At 47.0% G+C, this 20,770-nt stretch overlaps 2 protein-coding genes across 2 annotated transcripts in view; both read right to left on the reverse strand.

Moving 5' to 3' along the window:
• LOC149348189 (fatty acid synthase-like) overlaps positions 1-17,459 on the reverse strand; it is a 52,814-nt gene extending 35,355 nt beyond the window's left edge. Inside the window, exons 1-8 of the mRNA XM_089585763.1 lie at positions 17,431-17,459; positions 15,651-15,747; positions 11,337-11,475; positions 7,044-7,370; positions 4,338-4,538; positions 3,135-3,257; positions 1,368-1,601; positions 157-458 (exon numbers count right to left, since the gene is read on the reverse strand). Coding sequence (XP_089441889.1) covers positions 157-458; positions 1,368-1,601; positions 3,135-3,257; positions 4,338-4,538; positions 7,044-7,370; positions 11,337-11,475; positions 15,651-15,653 — 1,329 coding nt within the window. The 5' untranslated portion in view covers positions 15,654-15,747; positions 17,431-17,459. The remainder of the gene's footprint in view (positions 1-156; positions 459-1,367; positions 1,602-3,134; positions 3,258-4,337; positions 4,539-7,043; positions 7,371-11,336; positions 11,476-15,650; positions 15,748-17,430) is intronic.
• A 3,118-nt stretch (positions 17,460-20,577) lies between these two features.
• The window catches only part of LOC149348190 (fatty acid synthase-like), a 57,755-nt gene continuing 57,562 nt past the window's right edge, over positions 20,578-20,770 (reverse strand). Inside the window, exon 26 of the mRNA XM_089587973.1 lies at positions 20,578-20,746. Coding sequence (XP_089444099.1) covers positions 20,736-20,746 — 11 coding nt within the window. The 3' untranslated portion in view covers positions 20,578-20,735. The remainder of the gene's footprint in view (positions 20,747-20,770) is intronic.

The following is a 20,770-nucleotide window of genomic DNA, read 5'->3' on the forward strand; positions in this document are numbered from 1 at the left end:
GGAAGGACGTGATATAAAAGAGGAGGAGAGAGCGAAGTTAAAAATGTAGGTGGTCAAGTGAGTAAGTAAGGAAGTAAGGGCTGTCCTTAGCATAATTCGTCATGTGAACAGAAAGGATCAGGTAGTACCTGCTGTATTGCTAGTTGTTATGCTTACCATCAGCGATTCCGCGCTTCTTCCGGACGCAAGTACGAGCCGTGGGAGCTCGGGGCTTTCACGTTGGGAGCTATCCACGTGGGGTTCTGGATTGGACTGCAGGATGACGTGGGAACTGTATCCACCGAAACCGAAGCAGTTTAGTCCCATCAAGCCACCATTGAAAGGTTTAGGATTGGCCACGATCTCGACGCTACCGTCGTGCAGCGATGGAATGTTGGGATTCGGTTCTTCGAAATGTAGATTGGCAGCGATGGTGCCAGTCTCCATCGCCAGGATCACTTTTGCAATAGCGCTGATCCCTGTGGACAAATGACGACATTCAGCCAGTAGTTATGCTGAAGGCGACACTGAAGACAAAATTAGGCATATGACTATCGATACGAAACCTTGCTTTGACAAAAAAGCGGATACTGCAAATAAAAATTAACCTCTGATAAGGTAAAAAAAATAACAAGTGGTTCGGCACGACTAAGCACGGAATATCATGCACTAGAACGAGTTACGCCGGAGGCTTACGGTCATTAGGCGCTTTGCACCAAAGCAGTGCACTTTGGTGCAGGAGTGTATGTTGCGCCGGAACATCCTCCTAATTGACTGCCCTAATGAGCAGATACAAGGTTATGCCTCCCAGAAGTTCGATATACGTGATGGTTGTGAAATGCGGGTTATTATGGGCTTTTTTTTTATGCAGCCGAATCATTTGAGACATGAGTGGATTCGGGTTTTCCTTTTTCGGCAGTTTTCCCATGCAATAAACAGCGAAAATGCCCCGATGGCTGAGTGGCCTAAAACAGCGGCCAGCGAAGCTGATGTGTTCGCACCGCGCAGGTTCGAAGCCCACTCGGGAGAGTAAGTATGATAAGATTTTTTCTGCGTCACAGAAACCATCAACCAATTTGCGAATTTCATGAAGCATGCCGCTTGGTACCGCTTTTCTTCTCCCGCTGAGACTGACTTCTTTCGAAGTAATAACAAAATATAGGCCACTCAGAAACCAGTCCTGTGACGTTTCACAACCACCGGCTTCCTTAAGCAGATTCATTTCAGAATTGATCAAACAGCAGGACCGACTTCCATAGCAAGGATATTTAAGTAATGGTGCAGGTCTAAATCCCTTGCTTCTCTACCTTTGTGTTGCTCCTTTTTCGAACACCGTTGTGTGCTGCGGAACCGAACTACCCCGAGAACTGACGCCCAAGCAAACTTACCAGAGGCAACTTCGCTGTGTCCCATGTTGCTCTTGACAGTTCCAACCTTCAGAGGCCCCTGACGCCCGTGCTTACAAAATACTTTAGAGATGGCTTCCATCTCCTGCACGTCTCCCGCCCTCGTTCCAGTTCCGTGTGCCTCGACATACTCCACGTCGAGAGGATCCACCTTTGCTTCGCTGTATATTTCCCGGAGAAGCTCTTCTTGTGCTGTCCCCGAGGGATACGTGATTCCTGGAATAGTAAAGATTGTTGCAATTCCCTCACCTGCGAGCAACATCACCGACTAGGAGATGGAAATATGGGATTGGGTTGGTCTGAAAATTCATAGTGAAAAAAAAAGAGCATTTTGCAAAGTCTAACATTCAAGTGCGCCACTCAGAGCATCGCGCCTTTCTCAAAGAGAGGTGTGTTCGTGGTATATATTCTGTCTCATGATATCTCTGTAGCTCTTGAATCGATGTAAAATAAACACAGAGCATTTAAGGCTGCTTACGGGCTGTAAAGGCGAAGGCATTAGCGTGTCATCGTAAGTGTTCGACCTAGGCTCAGGTTGTGCACTCAGGTGCAAAGGGTGTAAAACTTATCTTTCAAGTGTGAAGGCGGCGCTCTGATGTATGATAACAATGGGAACAAAAGCGAGCATGGTAGAAAATAATTTCCGCCACCCTGTTTTAGGGATGACTTTCGAATCTTCCATCCTTCTATCCACCAAACTATCCATACATCAACAATAAAGATTTTGTTTTGTCAATCTTAGTGATCTTCATGAACAGTTAGGCTGTGTCATTTACCTACTCATGAATTTATTTTTTCTTTTCTTTAAGGTCGCAAGAGGAAACGTCCAGATAATATTAATACTGCGTGACAGTTTTCACTTTCATGAAAGCATGTTAAGCCTGGCCTTGAAGTGCAGAAGCGACAAGCAGCATTTAACAATGGTCAGTGCTGGTATTGCGGGCTGTGTTCGAGTTTTGAAGACACCCCAAAGTGTCAAATGTCTTCGCGGAGCTCCGCTGGCTGGAATGATTCTCTGCCGAATGTTGTTAAAACATTCGTGTAGCATCACCAAGCGACAGTCAAGTCGAATGGCAGTCGGTTGGAAGGCATTTGAAACGCCCTTGTAGCAGGGATATTACTTTCCTTGGATAGTTATGCTTCCTTTAGTTAGGATTTATTCAGATGTGGAAAAAAACTTCAAATTAAATTGGAGTAATTAGATTTGCGATTAAATTGTGTTGTCTAAGTATTTACGCGAAAAGAAATTAATTTCTCAAGGCTGCTGCAACGTCCATCGCAACTGCCATTATTTCCAAATGACACTTCTTTTTCGCCTTGTGGCAGCGCGCACCGAAAGTGTAAATCGTTTAAGGAAAGTGCATTTTGTGAAAGTGCCACTAAACTTACTCATGTGACAGGGGTATTAGTATGGTACCGGAGAAAGCACAGGAACAAAGCACCTCTGCCCGGCTTCAGAGAACGATTTTTTCTCAGTTTGAAAAACTGATACGGAAGTATAACGTCGGCAGTGGCTAATATTAAGTTTCTAAGAATATGAAAGTCCTCTCCGAGGCATCTGATATACTCCATGGTTTTCCAATGCCTACAAACGATCCAAATCGGGGAATGATTGTACGTGGATGTGCGGTTTTCTTTCTTCAAAGCTAGAAGAACCTTACGCATCCGCCAGGTGCATACAGGCGATTGTGTGAGTTTATGAATGCGTGACACGGTGCTTTACGAACTAATTTTCCATAATGCAACCACCTTGAGTCTTGTAGCCATCCGCAGTGGCCTTGACATGAATGACCCTGGCGTAGATTCGACGTGCCTCCGAGACTCTCTGGACGAAGAAGGCACCGACGGTTTCGCTTCTGACGAAGCCATCACCTGCGCGCAAAGCGTTGCCAACTTTATATACTCTCCCACTTCGGCTGATAGCGTAACTATCCTTGTTTGAGAACAGCGAAAGCATAACAGAAACCACCATGGCCCCCTTCAAAAATAAAAAGACGTCGACAATTTTGTTTTCTTACACCGCTTCATGGGTCCCTTTTGCCCTTAGATCTCCTGAAGTGTGCAGAATACGACAATAAGGGATAAAAAATCCCTGATAACGCCGTCTGCTTACGGGTCCGATCCCAGCCGGGGCCCGCAACTTCAAGCCTGGCTGCGGCCGAGGCTCGGCAAAAACAGTCTATTTACGGCCCCGCTTAAGGGAAGACTCGCACCTGTGCATTGCTTTGCTGCAATTATTATTCTTTAATCAAAGTTAGCAGCGTTTTGTGTTCTGGAGCAGAGCCTAAAGATATGCAACACTTGGCTAGAATTTTCACCTTTGCTGCAAGCTATTATGTGGTAGTGTGTGCTTTACTGTGATTTTCGAAACAAGGGGTAAGTGTCACACACTGCCTCCTTTGGCTGCATTCACGTTAAAGGGGCACATACACAAACTTTGGAATGAAAACAAGGCATACGGTCTGTTTCATGGCAATAGATGTCTCCTAGCAAGTTTGAGCAGCAGGCGCTGCGTGGAACAGAGCATGATTCTGTTCGTTGTCGGATGAGACACTCTGAATTTCCACCCGCATCGCGTGATGTACAGATGCGCTTGCCCCAATTTTTGTGATGTCATCGAAATGAATGGTTGTTTATAGCAAGAACCGGTGTTTGCCGGCGAGCCATCGGCACGAGAAATGTGCTAGCCAGGCTGGCCGATCGACCCTGACGTTACGGCGCACTTCAGCGCTGACGCCGATCGAGACCGTAATTGCCGGTGCACAATAGTTTGAATCAAATAGTCACGATGCTCGCAGAATTTTTTTTTTCAGCTCGTTTCCACGATTTGTGGGCCCATCTCAAGCCATCTTAAGCTGCCGCGGCCGGCATAGAGGGTATACAGGTATTTAGAGTTTCGTAAGTTGAGGAAAACACTGTAGCACGAGTGAAAGAACATAACTGTATACTCACAGCGAGAATCGAAGGCCTTGCACTTTCCGTCGGGTGACAGCAATCCCAAGCGCGTAAAGGCCAACGTCGTAGCTGGCCTGAGGCAGATCGTACAACCGGCAACGATGGCTGCCTCGCACTCTCCAGAGCGGAGGGCTAGCACTGCCTGGTTGAGAGCCGTTATCGTGGATGAGCAAGCCGAGTCCACGGTGAAGCTAGGGCCTGGAAGCGTAGAGCCAGTGTGTAATTTTTTCATGTTATTAGTTCTCTGGTATACGTTAGAAAATGACGGGGGAGAATCAGTTTCCAAATCCTAAAAAATTATCTCTGGAATTGTAACTAAGTATAAAATTGCTTGTTGCATTAGTCGCTGGCCTGCCGTTGGCACAGAACGGTGGTTCAACAACGGAAGCACACACAGACAAAGAAAGAGACAAGACACACAAACCAACGCTGGTTTGTGTGTCTTGTCTCTTTCTTGGTGTGTGTGCGTGTGTGTGTGTGTGTGTGTGTGTGCGTGCGTGCGTTTGTGCGTGCGTGCGTGTGTGCGTGCGTGTGTGCGTGTGCGTGTGTGTGTGTGTGTGTGTGCGTGCGTGCGTGTGCGCGCGTGTGCGCGCGTGTGCACGTGTGCGTGCGTGTAAGCGTGTGCGTGCGTGTAAGCGTGTGCGTGCGTGTGCGCGTGCGCGTGTGCGCGTGCGCGTGTGCGTGTGCGTGCGCGTGCGCGTGCGCGTTTGCACTGTTGAACCACCATTATAAATCAACACCAACAAGCCCAATCTGCACTTGGCACAGGATTGGTTGTATGCTGACGACAAGTCACACTAAAGATTAAAGACGGTCCTCCACGAGAAATTTTGCAAGCCCAAAAAAGTTATCTGGTTACATCAAGCTAATTTTTCAAAATAATAGCCGACCATTTGTTCTTAGGATACGATTACTTCTGTTCATGTTTACCGACAAGGTAATCCAAAAGGAAATACATGAAGCCCTTCTGGGTTTTCGTATTTCACAGTAAGTCCAGCCACTCGCTTTATTATATAAAACTGAGTATAAAAATTCCGCTTTCAGCTGCTTTAGTCACCTTCAGTTAAATGTTTTGTAGCTTGATGCGCGTCCCTACGAGGAGATTACAGTGTCTAAAAGCACGAAATGTCTTTAAAGGAGAAAAAATACGCCACTTTTGTTAAACAAGACAAAAAATAGCTTATTACTTCACCGTATGCATACCTTATTCGTCTTCCTACTTGATCGTGATGTACTCTCAAGCTATATCGTTAACCGTGTAAAGCCGAGCACACTTACAACAAAGCTGACGGTAGCGCGCATTGCCTTCGTTTTATCGGGAGTTCGCTGTGAATGGACTTAATATAGCGCAACCAAAAGTATGCATTAAAACAGAAATTCTGTTAATTATTTAAAAAAAAGTGTCGTTGTGCACATTTCTGTCTTTAAAGCGTTTCCTATCAGGGCGCTATTCGAGGCCTCCAGCGCGTTCATGTGCTCATCACGGAGACCCTTGCAGTACAGCAGTCTGCGTGAGGGGCGCGATGTCGCCAGTCGCGTTTGAGGCGTTCACTTGCAGCAGGTGGTAGGTTCTGTTAATGGCGGCGTTAGTGCGGCGTTGATGCGGGGCGTGGGAGCCCCGCATGCGAGGAACCTCTCAAAGCTGTTGCTGGGTGAAGACTAGGGGTTTATTTCTTTAGAGGGAGAGAGAGAGAGAGAGAGAGTGTGCAAGAATGCACTTTCGCTGCTGTAGGAATGCAGACGGTCACGGTAAGGGAATTGGGAATGCGTCAGTCGACGGGGCCGTGGGGACCAGATGCCGTCGGGGGAGACGCCTGCTAGCTTTTGTGGGTGCTAGCTTTTGTTGGAGCGGCCGGCCCGCGCTTGTTTCTGGGAAGCGGGCGGCGAGTATGCGCGGAGGAGGCAAGGGTTGCTGGAGCGGCCTGGCGTCGCTTGGTCGACGAACACAACAGGTTCGCTTTCTGTTATTCGCGTTAATCGCGAATAACGCGATCGTTATTCGCGTACAACGGATCTGTCAGTGCACGGCTCTGTGTTGTCACCGCCATCTTCCAGAAAAACAATTTTGTCCCATGAGACATTCAGCTAGATGTGCGTTAGCTACGTGTTGCCACAAAACGCATATTATCCGCGAGCTGCCTGCACGCGATACTGCTGCACAAGAGGAAGAGCTGACTAATCAGGTGACTCATGGCACGTGACCAGCTGGGCGTGCAAGGTATACCGCGTGACAAGTATTCAAACTTGTTCAATCGCTGTGATTAGTTCATCCCTAGCCGTGGTCAGTAGCCTCACTTAAAATGCTTCCCATGTTTCACGCCCACCTCTTTTCTTCTCGCTTTAAAAACTGCGAAGCCGGATTAGACTTTCTGCGTATTAAGCGTTATTTACGGGCGGTAATTTACGGCGTGCATGAACCGGTTTTGTTTCTTTTTCCGCAACGTTCATTCGATGCGTTGTAACGGCGGCTTAGTGGTGCCCTTCGGTTTTCATGCTTTCGGGGAGTGTGAGTTTTCGACTGTGACGGAGAGTCCCTAGCCCATCCTCATTCGCTACAACCCAGTGGTACGTCTCCGTTTGTCCATTGTATCGAAGACGCAGCGCTATTGCCTTATGACCACTCTGACGCTAGCACCGCCCTCTATTGCACCGTCCGCGAATATAATCTTGATATTCAGCGATCACGAAATACAGATTTCTTACCACGGAAGTCGAATGTGTAAGACAGCCTGTTGGAGAACATTGCCTTGCAACTGCCCAGTAGGCTGAAGCCGTCGATTTTTTCTGTGTTCGAGCAGAACGCTTCGTCAGAGTCGGCGTTGCCGCACGCAACGAAGACGCCGATTTTCCGACCCCGCAGTGTCTCCGGGTCGTAGCCAGCGTCCATCATTGCCTCGTACGATGTTTCCATCAGGAGGCGCATCTGGGGGTCCATCAGGTCCGCCTGCTTGAAATGCACCCCGAAGAACTGGGCGTCGAAGAGGGACAGGTCGCGGATTACTCCTGAGCGCTCGGGCAGACCCAGGTAGCCTGCGAGCAACGGTCACAGACAACGGAATAAAGGCATGATAGTTGTCAGACTTGTCAAAACTGGCACCATAATGCGTTAGGACACTTTTGCAGCAACAACTCTTAATGCCTTGTTTCTTGAGATCGCGCCGGATGGCGGAGTCCTGAAAAGGAACGAAAGCCCGTGAAGAAGCCAGAGGAGAAGAAGAAGCATGCTGAAGGAATAGGAAGAAAGTAGCAAGGATGCAACGATTATTATGAAACCAAGGAATGCGATCGTAGCATAAGAGCGAAGTGGGAGAGCGAAGGCACACTGAGGGAAAAGAATGAAGTGGCGAAGGATAGAGCCAGCGTAATTATCGTCAGAGAGAGAGAGAGAGAAATGCCTTTTAATGAAAAAACGGAATTTAGCAGGCGTCTAAAAACGCTAGCATGCTACTCTGCGTGAGGAAGGGAAGTTGGGAGATAAAGTTGGAAACAGAGCTGCGCGGAAAGGGTAAAATAAAGTAAAAAGGGGAGAAGATAAAATACGGCCATTGGATGTGAACTAAGGTGCCCCAGCGAGTAAAGATGTTACATGTGAAATGATGAAGTGCATCTCCAGACTTTGACAGAGCCAACACCTGGGCAGCCTAGCCCTAACGTGACGCATAGGGAGATGATCCTGCAGCTGGACCTGCGGCGTCGGGGCATTGTTCGCCGTGATGACAGAACGCATTTAAAAATAATCCATGATTCAGTGCTACATAGCAGCGGGCAGCGATGACAGACAGGAAAAGAGAGGACGCACAACAAGGATCTGGACTATCAACTCAGCTTAATTAGAAAAACAACAACTTTTAAACAGCGCTGTTTTGCAAGTCAAGAGGTTACACGACACGTGGAAACGGTCAAAGACTTCTTTTAAATATCAGTGTTTTACAAGTGAAGGGGTTATTCCCTTAACTTGTAGAACAGTGACACAAAATTTAATTGAGTGGCTCTACGAATTGCTATTCCAGAGTCACTGCTGTATTACAGGGCAACGTTAGAGGAAAGTAAACGTCAAGCTCTGAATTTACTACAGATAACTCATACCAATGTTAAGAGCACTAGAGCGGCATGGTTCCCAGAGAGTCGTTAACCACTGCCTTCCTGTGCGCGTATATGGAATGTGCCCTTTTATTATATGTTCGCCAGTGGACTGCAGTTGCTGTGCAGTTCGCTCGTAACCAAGTGCGGCCTTCCTGTGCGCGTATATGGAATGTGCCCTTTTATCATTTGTTTGCTAGTAGGCTCCACATGCTATGCAGTTCGCTCATGCGGTTTCTAAACGACGGTGAGGATCGGCTGCGCTCTTTTCCAGCTGAGTGTATATGACATTAGGGTAAAAGGGGCAAGGCGGGTATTCGTGAACATATGGCACGCTCCAGGGACTAAATGCTACAGGACAGGTGTTCTCCCTGCTGTGGCCACAGCGTGATTGGTGCTGATGGTGGATTACGGTGCACGTGAAACCTTTCATAAGAAGATTACTTTGGTAAGTCGTAATATTTGTGCAGGGTGTGATATATGAACACCAAATAAATGATCTTCGCTGAGGACTAGATGTGGATATTGGAGTAGGAGTAGCCAGAGGCAGCAAGTCCAAGTGAGGTGGGCCGATGATATTATGAGCTTGGGTGCGCAGTGCGGACGAGGCCGGAGCAAGACAGGCTTCATTGGATGCATGAGAGATGCCTTTTTCTTGCAGTGGATGCAACTCCGCTGGAGTTGACATTAACAGAGTTCACTAAGAGAGGGACAGAGAGAGTGGAAGTGGCAACTGTTTTAGACGCCTCCAGATGATTTTCAGGGTAGTAGTTCCTGCAGTTGTGCTGCTGAGTTTGTCAGTACGTCCGCTGCTGGCGCGAATGCCAGAGCTGGAAACCACAATCTCGCCCTGACTCCCTCCGACATCAACTACAACCCCGGCCTTACCGAGGCCACCCTTCCGAGAGCACTGGAATTGGCTAGTATGGATCTCTTCGCACCATCCCTGCTTGCATTTGATGGATAACCGCTGTCATGCATTATCATACGCAATGCGCCAAAACTTAGTAGTTGCCAGCCGAAGCAGCCCAAAGCATGCACTATTTCATTACACAAAGCATCATTCTACGCCATGGGGCGCCTACGGTTTTATGCAGTGATTGAGGCCGAGTTTTCCTCTTCGATCTCTTGGAAGCTATTCTTCAGGAATGCCAGATCGTGCATTATGCCACGTTCGCACGCCATTCACAGAGGGAGAGAAGAGCGGATAAACTGTATTTGAGTCTTTGAAGAGGAAGGCTCGCTTCTGGCGCAGACGGGCTACTGTAGCTTGGTGGACTTGATCTCTTGGATCTCGGCGACCTGGTCAGCTCTCTCTGAGTAACTTTCGTTTCCACAGGTCCGAGCTGCGCAGCGTTATCTCCCACTGCTCCTCTGTGGTTATTCGGCTGCTCCGCTGAAAGGGTTTTTACTGCAGGCCCACACGATGTGGTTGAGGTTAGCATACTCTCCGCAGCTTTTGTATTCTGCAGAGTATATATCTGGATGAATTTTGGCTACTATTGCGCGGCTTGGTAATGTGTGTGTGTGAAATGGAGGCAATTGATGTATGAGCTGTAGTGGGTAAGTCCTCAGATTTTTCATCTACTTCTACAGCTCACCACGCAAGCCAACACCAAACTCTCTCTATTCATTCGATGTAATGCCGTGAGCTTTCCAACACCATGAACACCAATGCCAACCTTATCTTCCGAAATCACGAGCGCTTCCTGAGCTACCAAACATGCTGACGAATGCCACCAGCTTGCACCAGCAACACCGCCAGGAAGCCAGCCGCACCGATGCCACATGTCATTCACATTAGTTTTCGAAATATTTGCTGCCGCTGTAAGTTGCGTATCCCAACCTGCCCTGTGCACCAAACTTCTAGAAAAGTACCACGGCCCCTACCGCGCTCTTCTCCAAATACGCCGGCCGCCTGATCGCACCCTTTGGAACGTCTCTTCATCGCCATCGCCGAGGCCGCGAAATATTGGACGTCGACATGCTGAAGGCGTGCTACAATCCATTTATAGTCTCCTGCCAAAATATACCACGATGCCGCCTTTTTGCCCGGGGGTATGTGTACGAAAGCCAATAGTCCCTGTAAGAACCAGAAGGCCAGCATCAAAGGCAGAGACCGATTACAACAGGCTCCACACTCCTACGCTCGTGCTTGCCTTGGAGGTATTTGGCTGTTACCAGTATCACAATTTTGTCAAATATTTTGCTCTAATGACCACTAAGATATTCTCAATTTCACGGTCTAATGAGTTGGGTGGTTTGAAAATATCAGTGCATAAGCGACTTTTGCCTTCTGTGCCCACCGTGGGCCCCCGCAGTGTATCTTCGAATGAATGGCTGTAATGACTGTAGTTTTAGCCAATGGCTGTAAGCCGGGTAAAGCAAAGAAATATTGGGAGCCTCCAAGCTGCGTATCCACACAGTATTTTTGGGTTTTGTAGCGAGAGCTACATTACCTCCAGTAACGCCGTTTCGCTCTGAGCTAAGCTTAGCTAAGACACTCCCAATGTTTTTCAACACGGTAGCCCTACGTCTTGCAGTGAGCTGACGCGTTACGTTGCTTGTTAAAGAATTCAAAGAGTGTCTCGTAAAAGCTCCTTTCATTTCTCGATCTTTGATTCCTATCCCTTTGGTAGCCGCTATCTGTGAAGCGAATATCGAGGGTTAAAAAAGAATGGAATACTACGCCTACGTTACCCAACGCCACGCTCCCCTAGATTTGTGAGGACCTGGGCCGATAAGGCCAGGGCCTAAACACCTTTTTTTGTACATAGTCAATAAATCTTTACCACCACCACCCCTACAGAAAAGAAGTGAACTAAGCCGAAAGAAAATATAAATATGCTGTATGAGGTGGCTAAATATCATCAGTGAGCAACCTTGTATACGCTGAATTCTACCTGCAGCTCATACCTGCAGGCCAGCGGGTCTCATTGGCGGTCACAAAGTCGACACCGGCGTAGAGCTTCTCCTTGAATTCTACGAAGTCATCTGCCTCTGGGAATCGACCCGAGAAGCCGGTGATCGCTATTCCTTCCTTTGGCATGTCCTCCTGCAGCAGAATGGAGCATCACCGCACGAAAATGTACTCGTTTTAGATTTTATCAAGTGATGTTAGAATGCCGTGGTAGCGCTCGTCATTCGTTACGTAAAGCACCAGGCGACACCGTGGACCGGCAGTTCTCTTATGCTGCATAATAGATTTGATGACATCGAGGTATAATTAGGCTTTCGCAAGACAACTTCGTAACCTTGGAAACACCGCTTGAACGTATACATAGCAAAAATAGGAAATTGGGCCCATCATACTGCCAACAGCCAGATGGTCAACTCCACCTAACAGGATTGGTCAAATGTTTAGGGGAATCCCCCAAGGTGGAGTAGATTTTGTAATAAGAGAGTAATTACTCATCGGACCAGGACGAATTTTTCTTTAACTACGAAGTTTCTGAGAAAGCTGTATAGCTTTCCTTTGTAGCCGTATGGCTGCGCTCGGGTGGATGCCAATGAGTAATTACTTCCTTATTACAAAATCTACTCCACCTTGGGGGATTCCCCTAAACATTTGACCAACACTGTTCCCACTTCGAGTTATTGATCAATTCGCTCTCGCCCTACCATAAGCTTGCCGTCCTGGTTAGCTCAATTGGTAGAGCGACTGCTCCGGTGTAGCGGTGGTCCCGGGTTCGAACCCCGGACCAGGACGAATTTTTCTTTAACTACGAAGTTTCTGAGAAAGCTGTATAGCTTTCCTTTGTAGCCGTATGGCTTCGCTCGGGTGGATGCCAATGAGTAATTACTCCCTTATTACAAAATCTACTCCACCTTGGGGGATTCCCCTAAACATTTGACCAACACTGTTCCCACTTCGAGTTATTGATCAATTCGCTCTCGCCCTACCATAAGCTTGCCGTCCTGGTTAGCGCAATTGGTAGAGCGACTGCTCCGGTGTAGCGGTGGTCCCGGGTTCGAACCCCGGACCAGGACGAATTTTTCTTTAACTACGAAGTTTCTGAGAAAGCTGCATAGCTTTCCTTTGTAGCCGTATGGCTGCGCTCGGGTGGATGCCAATGAGTATCCACCTAACAGGACTTTAATCTGATCTGGTATGATTAATTTCACGAGAAGTAGCTTTCTCTCAATCGCTGTGGCTTTTTAGAGGCCTTCAAATATTATATATTTCAGCGAAAAGATCGCACACTCAAGAGAGGACGGTGAACTAGCGAAACCTTTTCATAACTTCTCGTGAAGTTCTGCTGATTTAGAATACTTTTTCTACGTGAATTCAGTCCTGAACGATGCCGACAACCTGCAGGGCTGGACGGCTCTCGTGTTGTTTAACTGCACGCCTAAATAGTGCTTAAACGCGAGATGTAGTGGCGCGTGCTTGGCTGGTAACTACTTGCCAAATTGTCCTCGACGTAGCCGTGTTAGCTGAAGGGCACCACGATTAACTTCGACAGAGCGCATAGGCTCATGTCTCTGAACGCAGGCGAGTGGCGCGGAAAAGGCCTACCAATGCGCCAAAAAATACTTGTTCCGCTCGCTACACTGTGTGCTACGGCGCTGGGAAGGCGGACAATACGAGCACTTACTTCGAACTGAAGATTTATTGACACACAAGCACATTAAATACACCTTCCTGCATGACGTCAAACTGACAACACTGCCGACATCAATTGGCCGCACACGAAAACATTCTCTCCCTCTTAGTCAGTGAGACAGATGGTATGCTGAAGCAGGATGCACCCGCTTTTCTGATCAAATCTATCAGGATGTTAGGGAAATAACAGAAGCAGATTTTATTAGAAAAACGTGTCCATTTTGTGTCAGCGTACCATCTGTCTCACTGACTATGAAGGAAACGATGTTTTCGTGTGCGGCCAATTGATGTCGACAGTGCTTTCAGTTTGACGTCATGCAGTAAGGTGCATTTAATGTGCTTGGATGTCAATAAATCATCACTTGGAAGTAAGCGCTCGTGTTGTCCATGTCCTTGTTCGTCTGTATGTTTTGCGCTTGTACGTGACCACAGAGAAGTTCAGCGCAAGTTTTCTGTCAGTTAACTATCGTATCGAAGGCGTAAACTGACGTAATCCTGCACCTCCATCTCTATAATTTTCCAGCGTTACCACTAAATTTCTTCTCTTCTCCAACGTACGCTGGTGTCATTAGGCCTCTTACACCAAGGAACCTATCTACACCGCTCTATTACATGTTGGTAGTGTCAAATTAGACCTCTATGCGAACCTACCAACTTTCGACTGCCGAGGGGACAGAGAACAACTCTGAAGACAGTTTTACGAGTAACAAAGTAAATTTTCTCTATCAGATCGATATCGGCTTCTCACACCCGAGAGAGAGAGCATTGTCAGTACAAATGCAATATTAAACAAGGTTTCACACTTCTACCCCTCACTAACTTTCTCATTCTGAACTCTTGGGCCTTATGCTACACTTTAACTCAATGCGTTCAAGGCGATTTGTCCCTAGAGTCGTTTTAAGAAAATAAAATGTTATGAATGAATAGCACTGTTTTGAGGTTCTTGAAGAATTTTAAGGCGGAAGCCTTTAATGCCTCATCGTTGTAAGCTGAAGTTGTCGACAGAAAATGTCACGCTTTTCAATTGGTCGAATTGGTCGTGACGTCAGAGTGCGCGAATTTCAAACGGGGCCAATTGTACTTTGGCTACTAACCATGCAACCAATTAAAGGGATTGTAAAGTGATTCTCCAAGTTAGTGGGACTTACTTAACCAATTACCTTAATTAACCTTCCTAGTCAGACCAGATAAATAAATAAAACCGAGTAGGAAATTGGCCGAGCTCGGGAATCGAACCCCGGTCGCCGGAGTGCGAGACGAGCACGCTACCACTCCGCCGTGCTAGCTTTTTTTTTTTTTTCTTTATTGTTCCGCCGTGCTAGCTCGATGGCTTGGAATGAACAAAGGCGCGTCTAGTGAATACGGTGTCTTCGTTCACTCCCATCTTCCTCCCTTCCCGTTACGGCGAGGTTTTGGTGGCCACCGAGATATGAGACACTGATACATTTGCTTTCCTCAAAAACCAATTTACCGACGAGCAAGGCGTAGAACCTTTCCTCAAAAAGCGTTGCATTCAAAGGGAAACGCATTGCGCCTAACGGGTGGTGGCGTTCCGTGGACCGCCTCGCAGCGCTACAACAGGCTGTCGCGTTCCACTTCTAAAGGCGAAGCTAAAGCGTCATTAATTTGCAGTTATTAATGCACCAACAGAATGTGAAGTGAACAATCGCGTAGCAGAATGCAGCACTCAGGCTTTCGCCTTTCACCACTTTAGCCGCTAAAGTTCCTCGTAATTTTTTCTCTTTATTCTTCATCTCTTATTTTTAATCAGCAAGCTTCCAGGGCAGATGATGTTCAGAACAGCGGGCAGGTTGCCTATTACGGCCTGTCACCTTCCTTGACTGGTATTTTCTGTCAGGCACCAAAATCATGAGCTTATAGGTATTGTCTACCATATAAAACAATGCATCGCCGACGCATTATGCAACTAATTACGTGACCATGCTTAATTCAACACAATCAAGGCCTTTTAGCACTCTATGAATGGCCGCCGCGGTGGTTAAGTGGTTATGGCCCTCGGCTGCTGACCCGAAAGACGCGGGTTCGACCCCGGCAGCGGCGGTCGAATCTCGATGGACGAGAAATTCTAAAGGCCCGTGGACTCTATGATGACAGCGCATGTTACAGAACTCCAGGTCGTCGAAATTTCCAGAACCCTTCACTACGGCGTCTCTCAGAGGTCGAGTAGCTTTGGGACGTAAAACCCACTAAACCACACTCTATGAAGATTACGAGATAACCTCGTAGTACTTTTCGAATCTGTTTAAAAGCAGTTTTATCGGGTTGCCGAGCACTGCTTCACAAGTATAGATCTCCTTCGGGCTTGTTGCGATGCTCAGTTTCTGTCATGACATGACTGTCTAGCAAAACGCTCTAAACAAGAGTAAAAAAGGCAAGAACGCTAATATTGCAAACACAAGCACGAAACTTTTAGCCTCGCAGGCTAACACGCATTAGCCTCATTCGTATCTTTTCGTAGAGCGACGTTCAGTGTTCCAATAATACTCTGAAACCGCCTTCTGAATTTAGATTGTTTAGATTAACACATCAATCCCCAAAAAGTGTATAAAAGCAGTACATATGGCAGACAAAAAAGAAATTCGAAAATGAAATTCATTGCTCACCATCGCATTTAGGTGACTTCAGCAGCGTTCAGCGCTGGTTTGTTCAATTCACCACAGGTCAGATGCCACGCTATGCGGTAGCCTGGAGGCAACTACACTGTTTCACTGTCGCAAAGCTCTACATTAGCAAACAGATGTCAATTTTCTCCATTGCACATTTGCGCCGTAGACAGCCTACAGATGTTCGACTGTCGCAACGTTGCCATGGCACGTGTTCCGCCGAATAACAGTTCAGTCTCCTGCCACATTTAATTTACTGGTTCTCTGTACTATGTCAATACAAATCCAATCATCCGTGTCCCTTGCAAACAAAAATAGGCGCGTGTCACTGGGCGCTTCTCGTGCTTTCAAAATTATAATTGTTGCGCAATATTTATGCAGGTCAGTATACAGCAAACGTCGCTCAAGTGAATGAACTTCTCCTGTAGAATTAACTAAACTGAGAATAGCTATCAAATTAAACTGCATATTGCATTATAAAAGCAGTTGTTGGCTAACTAGTAGCACTGACTTGGGCTGCATGACGGTCAGAACCTCCGGTATATACAGGCGCCCCAGAATGAAAACGTAGCGCACTAGCGCAGAAAAACATGCCTTCCTGTGCAGCCTAATAGTGGAAGCGGATACAAGGTGTGGGAGGCACGTTGCAGGTCTGGCTGTCTAGTCCTATATTCTGGATGTTCGCGCTACCACCTGTCCAGGCGAAGCGGTTCAGTTTTCCCACACAAGCACGCTCCACAATACTTTTTTGGGCACTTGTACAAGCATGTAACAGGCAGATGGTTAGTAAAGCTGTATCAACGTTCCAACTGCCTTTCCCTTGGGTTTATCCGCTTGTGAACAAATATTTGAGGGTAGTTTTTTCATGGAACATTCTTGCAAAGTATTTCAGGCAAAAATTTCTCCACAGACGACCTTTGAGAAAAATTATCACCGGTAAATAAGGATTTTTTTTCCAGCTGATCAAAAGCTTAGTCTATTGCGCTGTTATTATTCTTCTGCCATGCCAGGTGCAGCCAGCCAATATTAGCAAACTGTATTTGGACAAAATCGCAAAGGAAGAGAAATGTTTCTGAACTTGATGGGTGTTAGGGAACTTTGAACGGGAGTGATTGGCACACCCGACTTAATAAATGTCATTATAGTGGGCTATTGTGAGGAGGAAAAAACGCTGAAAAAGAAGAGCACACTGAACTTCGGACCCAGTGTGCTTTACGCTAGAAAAATTGGCACGATATAATTTTTTAATGCATCCTTAATGTGAGCCCTATGATAGGCATCACTGAAAAGTAACCAGTGATACACTACTGAGGTCGTTCTGCTTGGGTTCGATAATCCATTCTCTGTCAGAGAAGTACAGTTATTTTATGATCATTTTAAGAAATAAACCAACATTCTTACGAATTGGAAAAACAGCGCAATCAAAGACGAGACACAAGAAGGACAAAACACCAGATCTGGTGTTTTGTCCTTCTTGTGTCTCGTCTTTGATTGCGCTGTTTTTCCAATTCGTAAAACATGTACCAACCAGCCCGTATTTGTCCTCTTCTGAAACCTACATTCACTTGCCACATAGCGTCTAAAAGACGCTAAAAATCAGATCACTATCTTTACTTGCTCTGAGTTAATCAAAACGCCTGTCATGCGTACTGGTGCAGTGAGCTTTAGGCTGTTACGTCGTTCCGATTTGTCTTAAAGGATATACAGTTTTATGTATGGTTTGTACTGCAGCGTAAGATGTAACGTCGTTTTGTGCAGGGTGGCGCGGCTTAAAACTCACCTAACGCTGTAGCCGCAGCGCGAAATAGGGGCCAACTGCGCAGTATGACCGAAAACACGGTCCGTATAAATCCTCCACGTGGGGGACGCAAGCCGTTTAGACAGGTGTTTTGACAGCACCGGTATTTTAATCGAGGCCCGTCGGCGCCAAGCGTGACTACGGGTCTGGTGCGCATGAAGGATGTTATGAATGTTCAGATAGAGCAAGAATTTCGGCCAGCTACAGCCGCTTTTTGACAGACAACGACTACGATTTCATGTTTCGCGTAACTACAGAAAGCAGGCAATAACGCTACACGTCTACATTCACTATATTCCAGACTCGATAAAACGTACTTTTCTCTTTCTTCCTAGCACATCCTGAAGGTCTCCAAAGTTCAGACTCGATACACGTGGCAGAAAGAATTACTTCTTTCTCACTAACTAGCCTATGGAGGGGACAGTGTTCGACAGCGTTCGGATCGCTGGCAGGCTGCCACGTGCCTGCTTGTTGTCTACAGCCCGAACGCTGCACTGACTGCACGCTAGACGGTGGATGCAGAAAAATTCGGCGGCACTCTTTTTATCAAAACTTTATTTTAAAAAAAAATCAGAGCTTTCCTAGAGGCGGTAGACGTATCATAACGGGTTCTCAAAAACGTTTATGGATGCCGGCAATTTTTGATTGTCGCAGCTTGTGTCACCCTACTAAAGTACACTGTAAACACGAATAAATCTATATTGGAAAGAAAAGGAAATAAGCTTTCCTCTAGGCCGATATGCCGCCCAAGTTTCCGAGTCGATTTCGATCACTAAACATAAGGTATGCTTGCTCTTCGCAACGGAGATGGGTGTACTCCCACTGCGAAGCATAGTAACTTGATGCACTCAGCATTGGGAGGAGGCCTTTAAACGTGACATGGGATGTCTTAAGGTTAGCAAGTAGAGCTGGCTGAATGTAATGCGAAGGCAGGATAACCGCTGGTCCTTAAAGGTAACAGAGTGGATTTCAAGAGAAGGCAAACGTAGCAGGGGGCGGCAGAAAGTTAGGTGGGCGGATGAGGTTGAGAAATCTGCGGGAATACGGTGGCTGCAACTAGCGAACGGCAGGGTTAATTGGAGAGACATGGGAGAAGCCTTTGCCCTGCAGTGGGCGTAGTCAGGCTGATGATGATGATGATGCTTGGACTGCGCATGTTTAAAATAGGATTGTGTTTTAGAGCGAAACCTCTATTTCGCGACCAAAGCTGCAAAAGCCGGTTCATTGCTGAAGCCTTGACTCTGAAATATAAATAAATAAATATTGTGGCGACCGTGTTTCGAACCCAAGGCGGCGCGAAGAAGTCACAATGGCCACTGCTCGAGACAATCAGCGCTGTCGCCGAAATCTTTGTTTCGTGAACAATGCGTTTTGGTGCGGGGAGTACCCAGCGCCACGTACAAGGAAGCGCGACTGAGGTGTCCACTGACCAAGGGAGCCAGTAATGCGCCTTTCCTTTCCTTAATATGGACACAGTCTACAACGTTGCCAACGTCAACCCCAAAGCCCAATGAACAACGGTGGCCTATGCTACAGTGGCGTGTTTCTGGCAAGCCTTCCTTACAGAAAAGCAAGCAGCGCACAACTCTCGGTCACTACCGCCGCGCATAGCAAAGTGCGATTTAGATGTCCACGTTCCCATGGAGCCAGTTAATCGTGTTTCCTTTCCTTTCGTCACCTTTGCTCGCAGGTGGAAGTTCCCCTGCAAAAGCCGCCTAGCTCGCTCCCCGATGTGGATCCACGTGTGTGCCTCCCAGACTTGTGATGCTTTGGAAGGTGGCGTCATGCAGGGCTATGGCGGCCTGGTGTTTTGTGGTGTAAGCATGCTTAGATTTTTCTTTCCGGCCCTATTTCCATGTAATAAAGAAAAAAATATGCTATTGCTGCAGCCGATCACGCCTTGTGTTGAACTACCACACTCTCACGCTGTGCATTGCAGGTCGTCCTCTTTATCAACTTCCACCTGCGAGCAAAGGTGACGAAAGGAAAGGGAACACGATTAACTGGCTCCATGGGAACGTGGACATCTAAATCGCACTTTGCTATGCGCGGCGGTAGTGACCGAGAGTTGTGCGCTGCTTGCTTTTCTGTAAGCAAGGCTTGCCAGAAACACGCCACTGTAGCATAGGCCACCGTTGTTCATTGGGCTTTGGGGTTGACGTTGGCAACGTTGTAGACTGTGTCCATATTAAGGAAAGGAAAGGCGCATTACTGGCTCCCTTGGTCAGTGGACACCTCAGTCGCGCTTCCTTGTACGTGGCGCTGGTGTCCCCCTACAAAAACATGGTTTCGCACAATATTTTGTGCTTAGCAGTGATAGATCACCATCAGTTTTTCTTGATTCGTGTCCATAAACATGTGATTGTTGTCGGCCCGCGCATTAGCGTATGTCTAAACAGGCTGCTACATAAACGCTTTTCTTCCAAAAATGCTTATTGAATATACAGCGCTCATCTCGTTTCCTCATCATGTCCATGTTCGCATTTTTGCGCTCATGTGTTATTCCTGAAAAGCATTTCTCAACGGGAGATAATTTATGAACGCATTTTTCATGGTAACCGCAACTCTCTGAAAGTTGTTATTTTTGTTGCGGCGATTGCGGTTAGTCGGCATGCAACACAAACACCTTAGAGAGCAGGAGGTGAGAAAGCCGCCGCTGTTGATGAGTTGCAGAACCCCACACTCAACGCGCGGAAATCTTTAGTTCTGAACGCGCAGGACATATGTTGTTCCTTTTCTATGTATATGTTGTAAAATTATCATCATTAGAAAATCACTACAACACTAATTCCCCCTCTGTGATCCGCAACACCATATAGAACCCAACATATACCTCTACTTTCCTCTGCTTCAGTGACTGCTGGATTTTGCAGTAGGATGTTTTCATTGTGCTCCGAGTCGCCATCGTGGCGGCTACTACAATACCAGTGAAACATAACTCCAGTCTAAGAAAAGGATGAAACCTGCTACTCAGCAGTGGTTGTTCACCCCACATCAAAGTTTAATCTGTAAGTAGTGTTGCAGTAAATCGTTGTGCGCTTGTTCTGGTAGTGCCAGACAATTAAGAGCCTGATGCAGGCAGTATATGACAGAACTGGGGTGCAGGGCAGGACAAAAGTACTAAACGTCTCCAGCAATCACTCTTTTTATTGTTCTGCACAACGAGGATTGTCTGTGATCGTTCTTCAGTGCCGGAACTGGGAGCAATGCCAGCTGCGCCATGCTTAGCTCCTTAGTCCGGGATGAATGTCTTGCGAGAGACGTCGACCACAGTGACCTCCAATTTTTCATGGATGAACTGCGAAATTGTTGAACGGGGAAT

This window comes from Amblyomma mixtum, chromosome 4, assembly GCF_055824585.1.
Source record: "Amblyomma mixtum isolate Tamu chromosome 4, ASM5582458v1, whole genome shotgun sequence".
In the NCBI taxonomy this organism is placed as follows: domain Eukaryota; kingdom Metazoa; phylum Arthropoda; class Arachnida; order Ixodida; family Ixodidae; genus Amblyomma; species Amblyomma mixtum.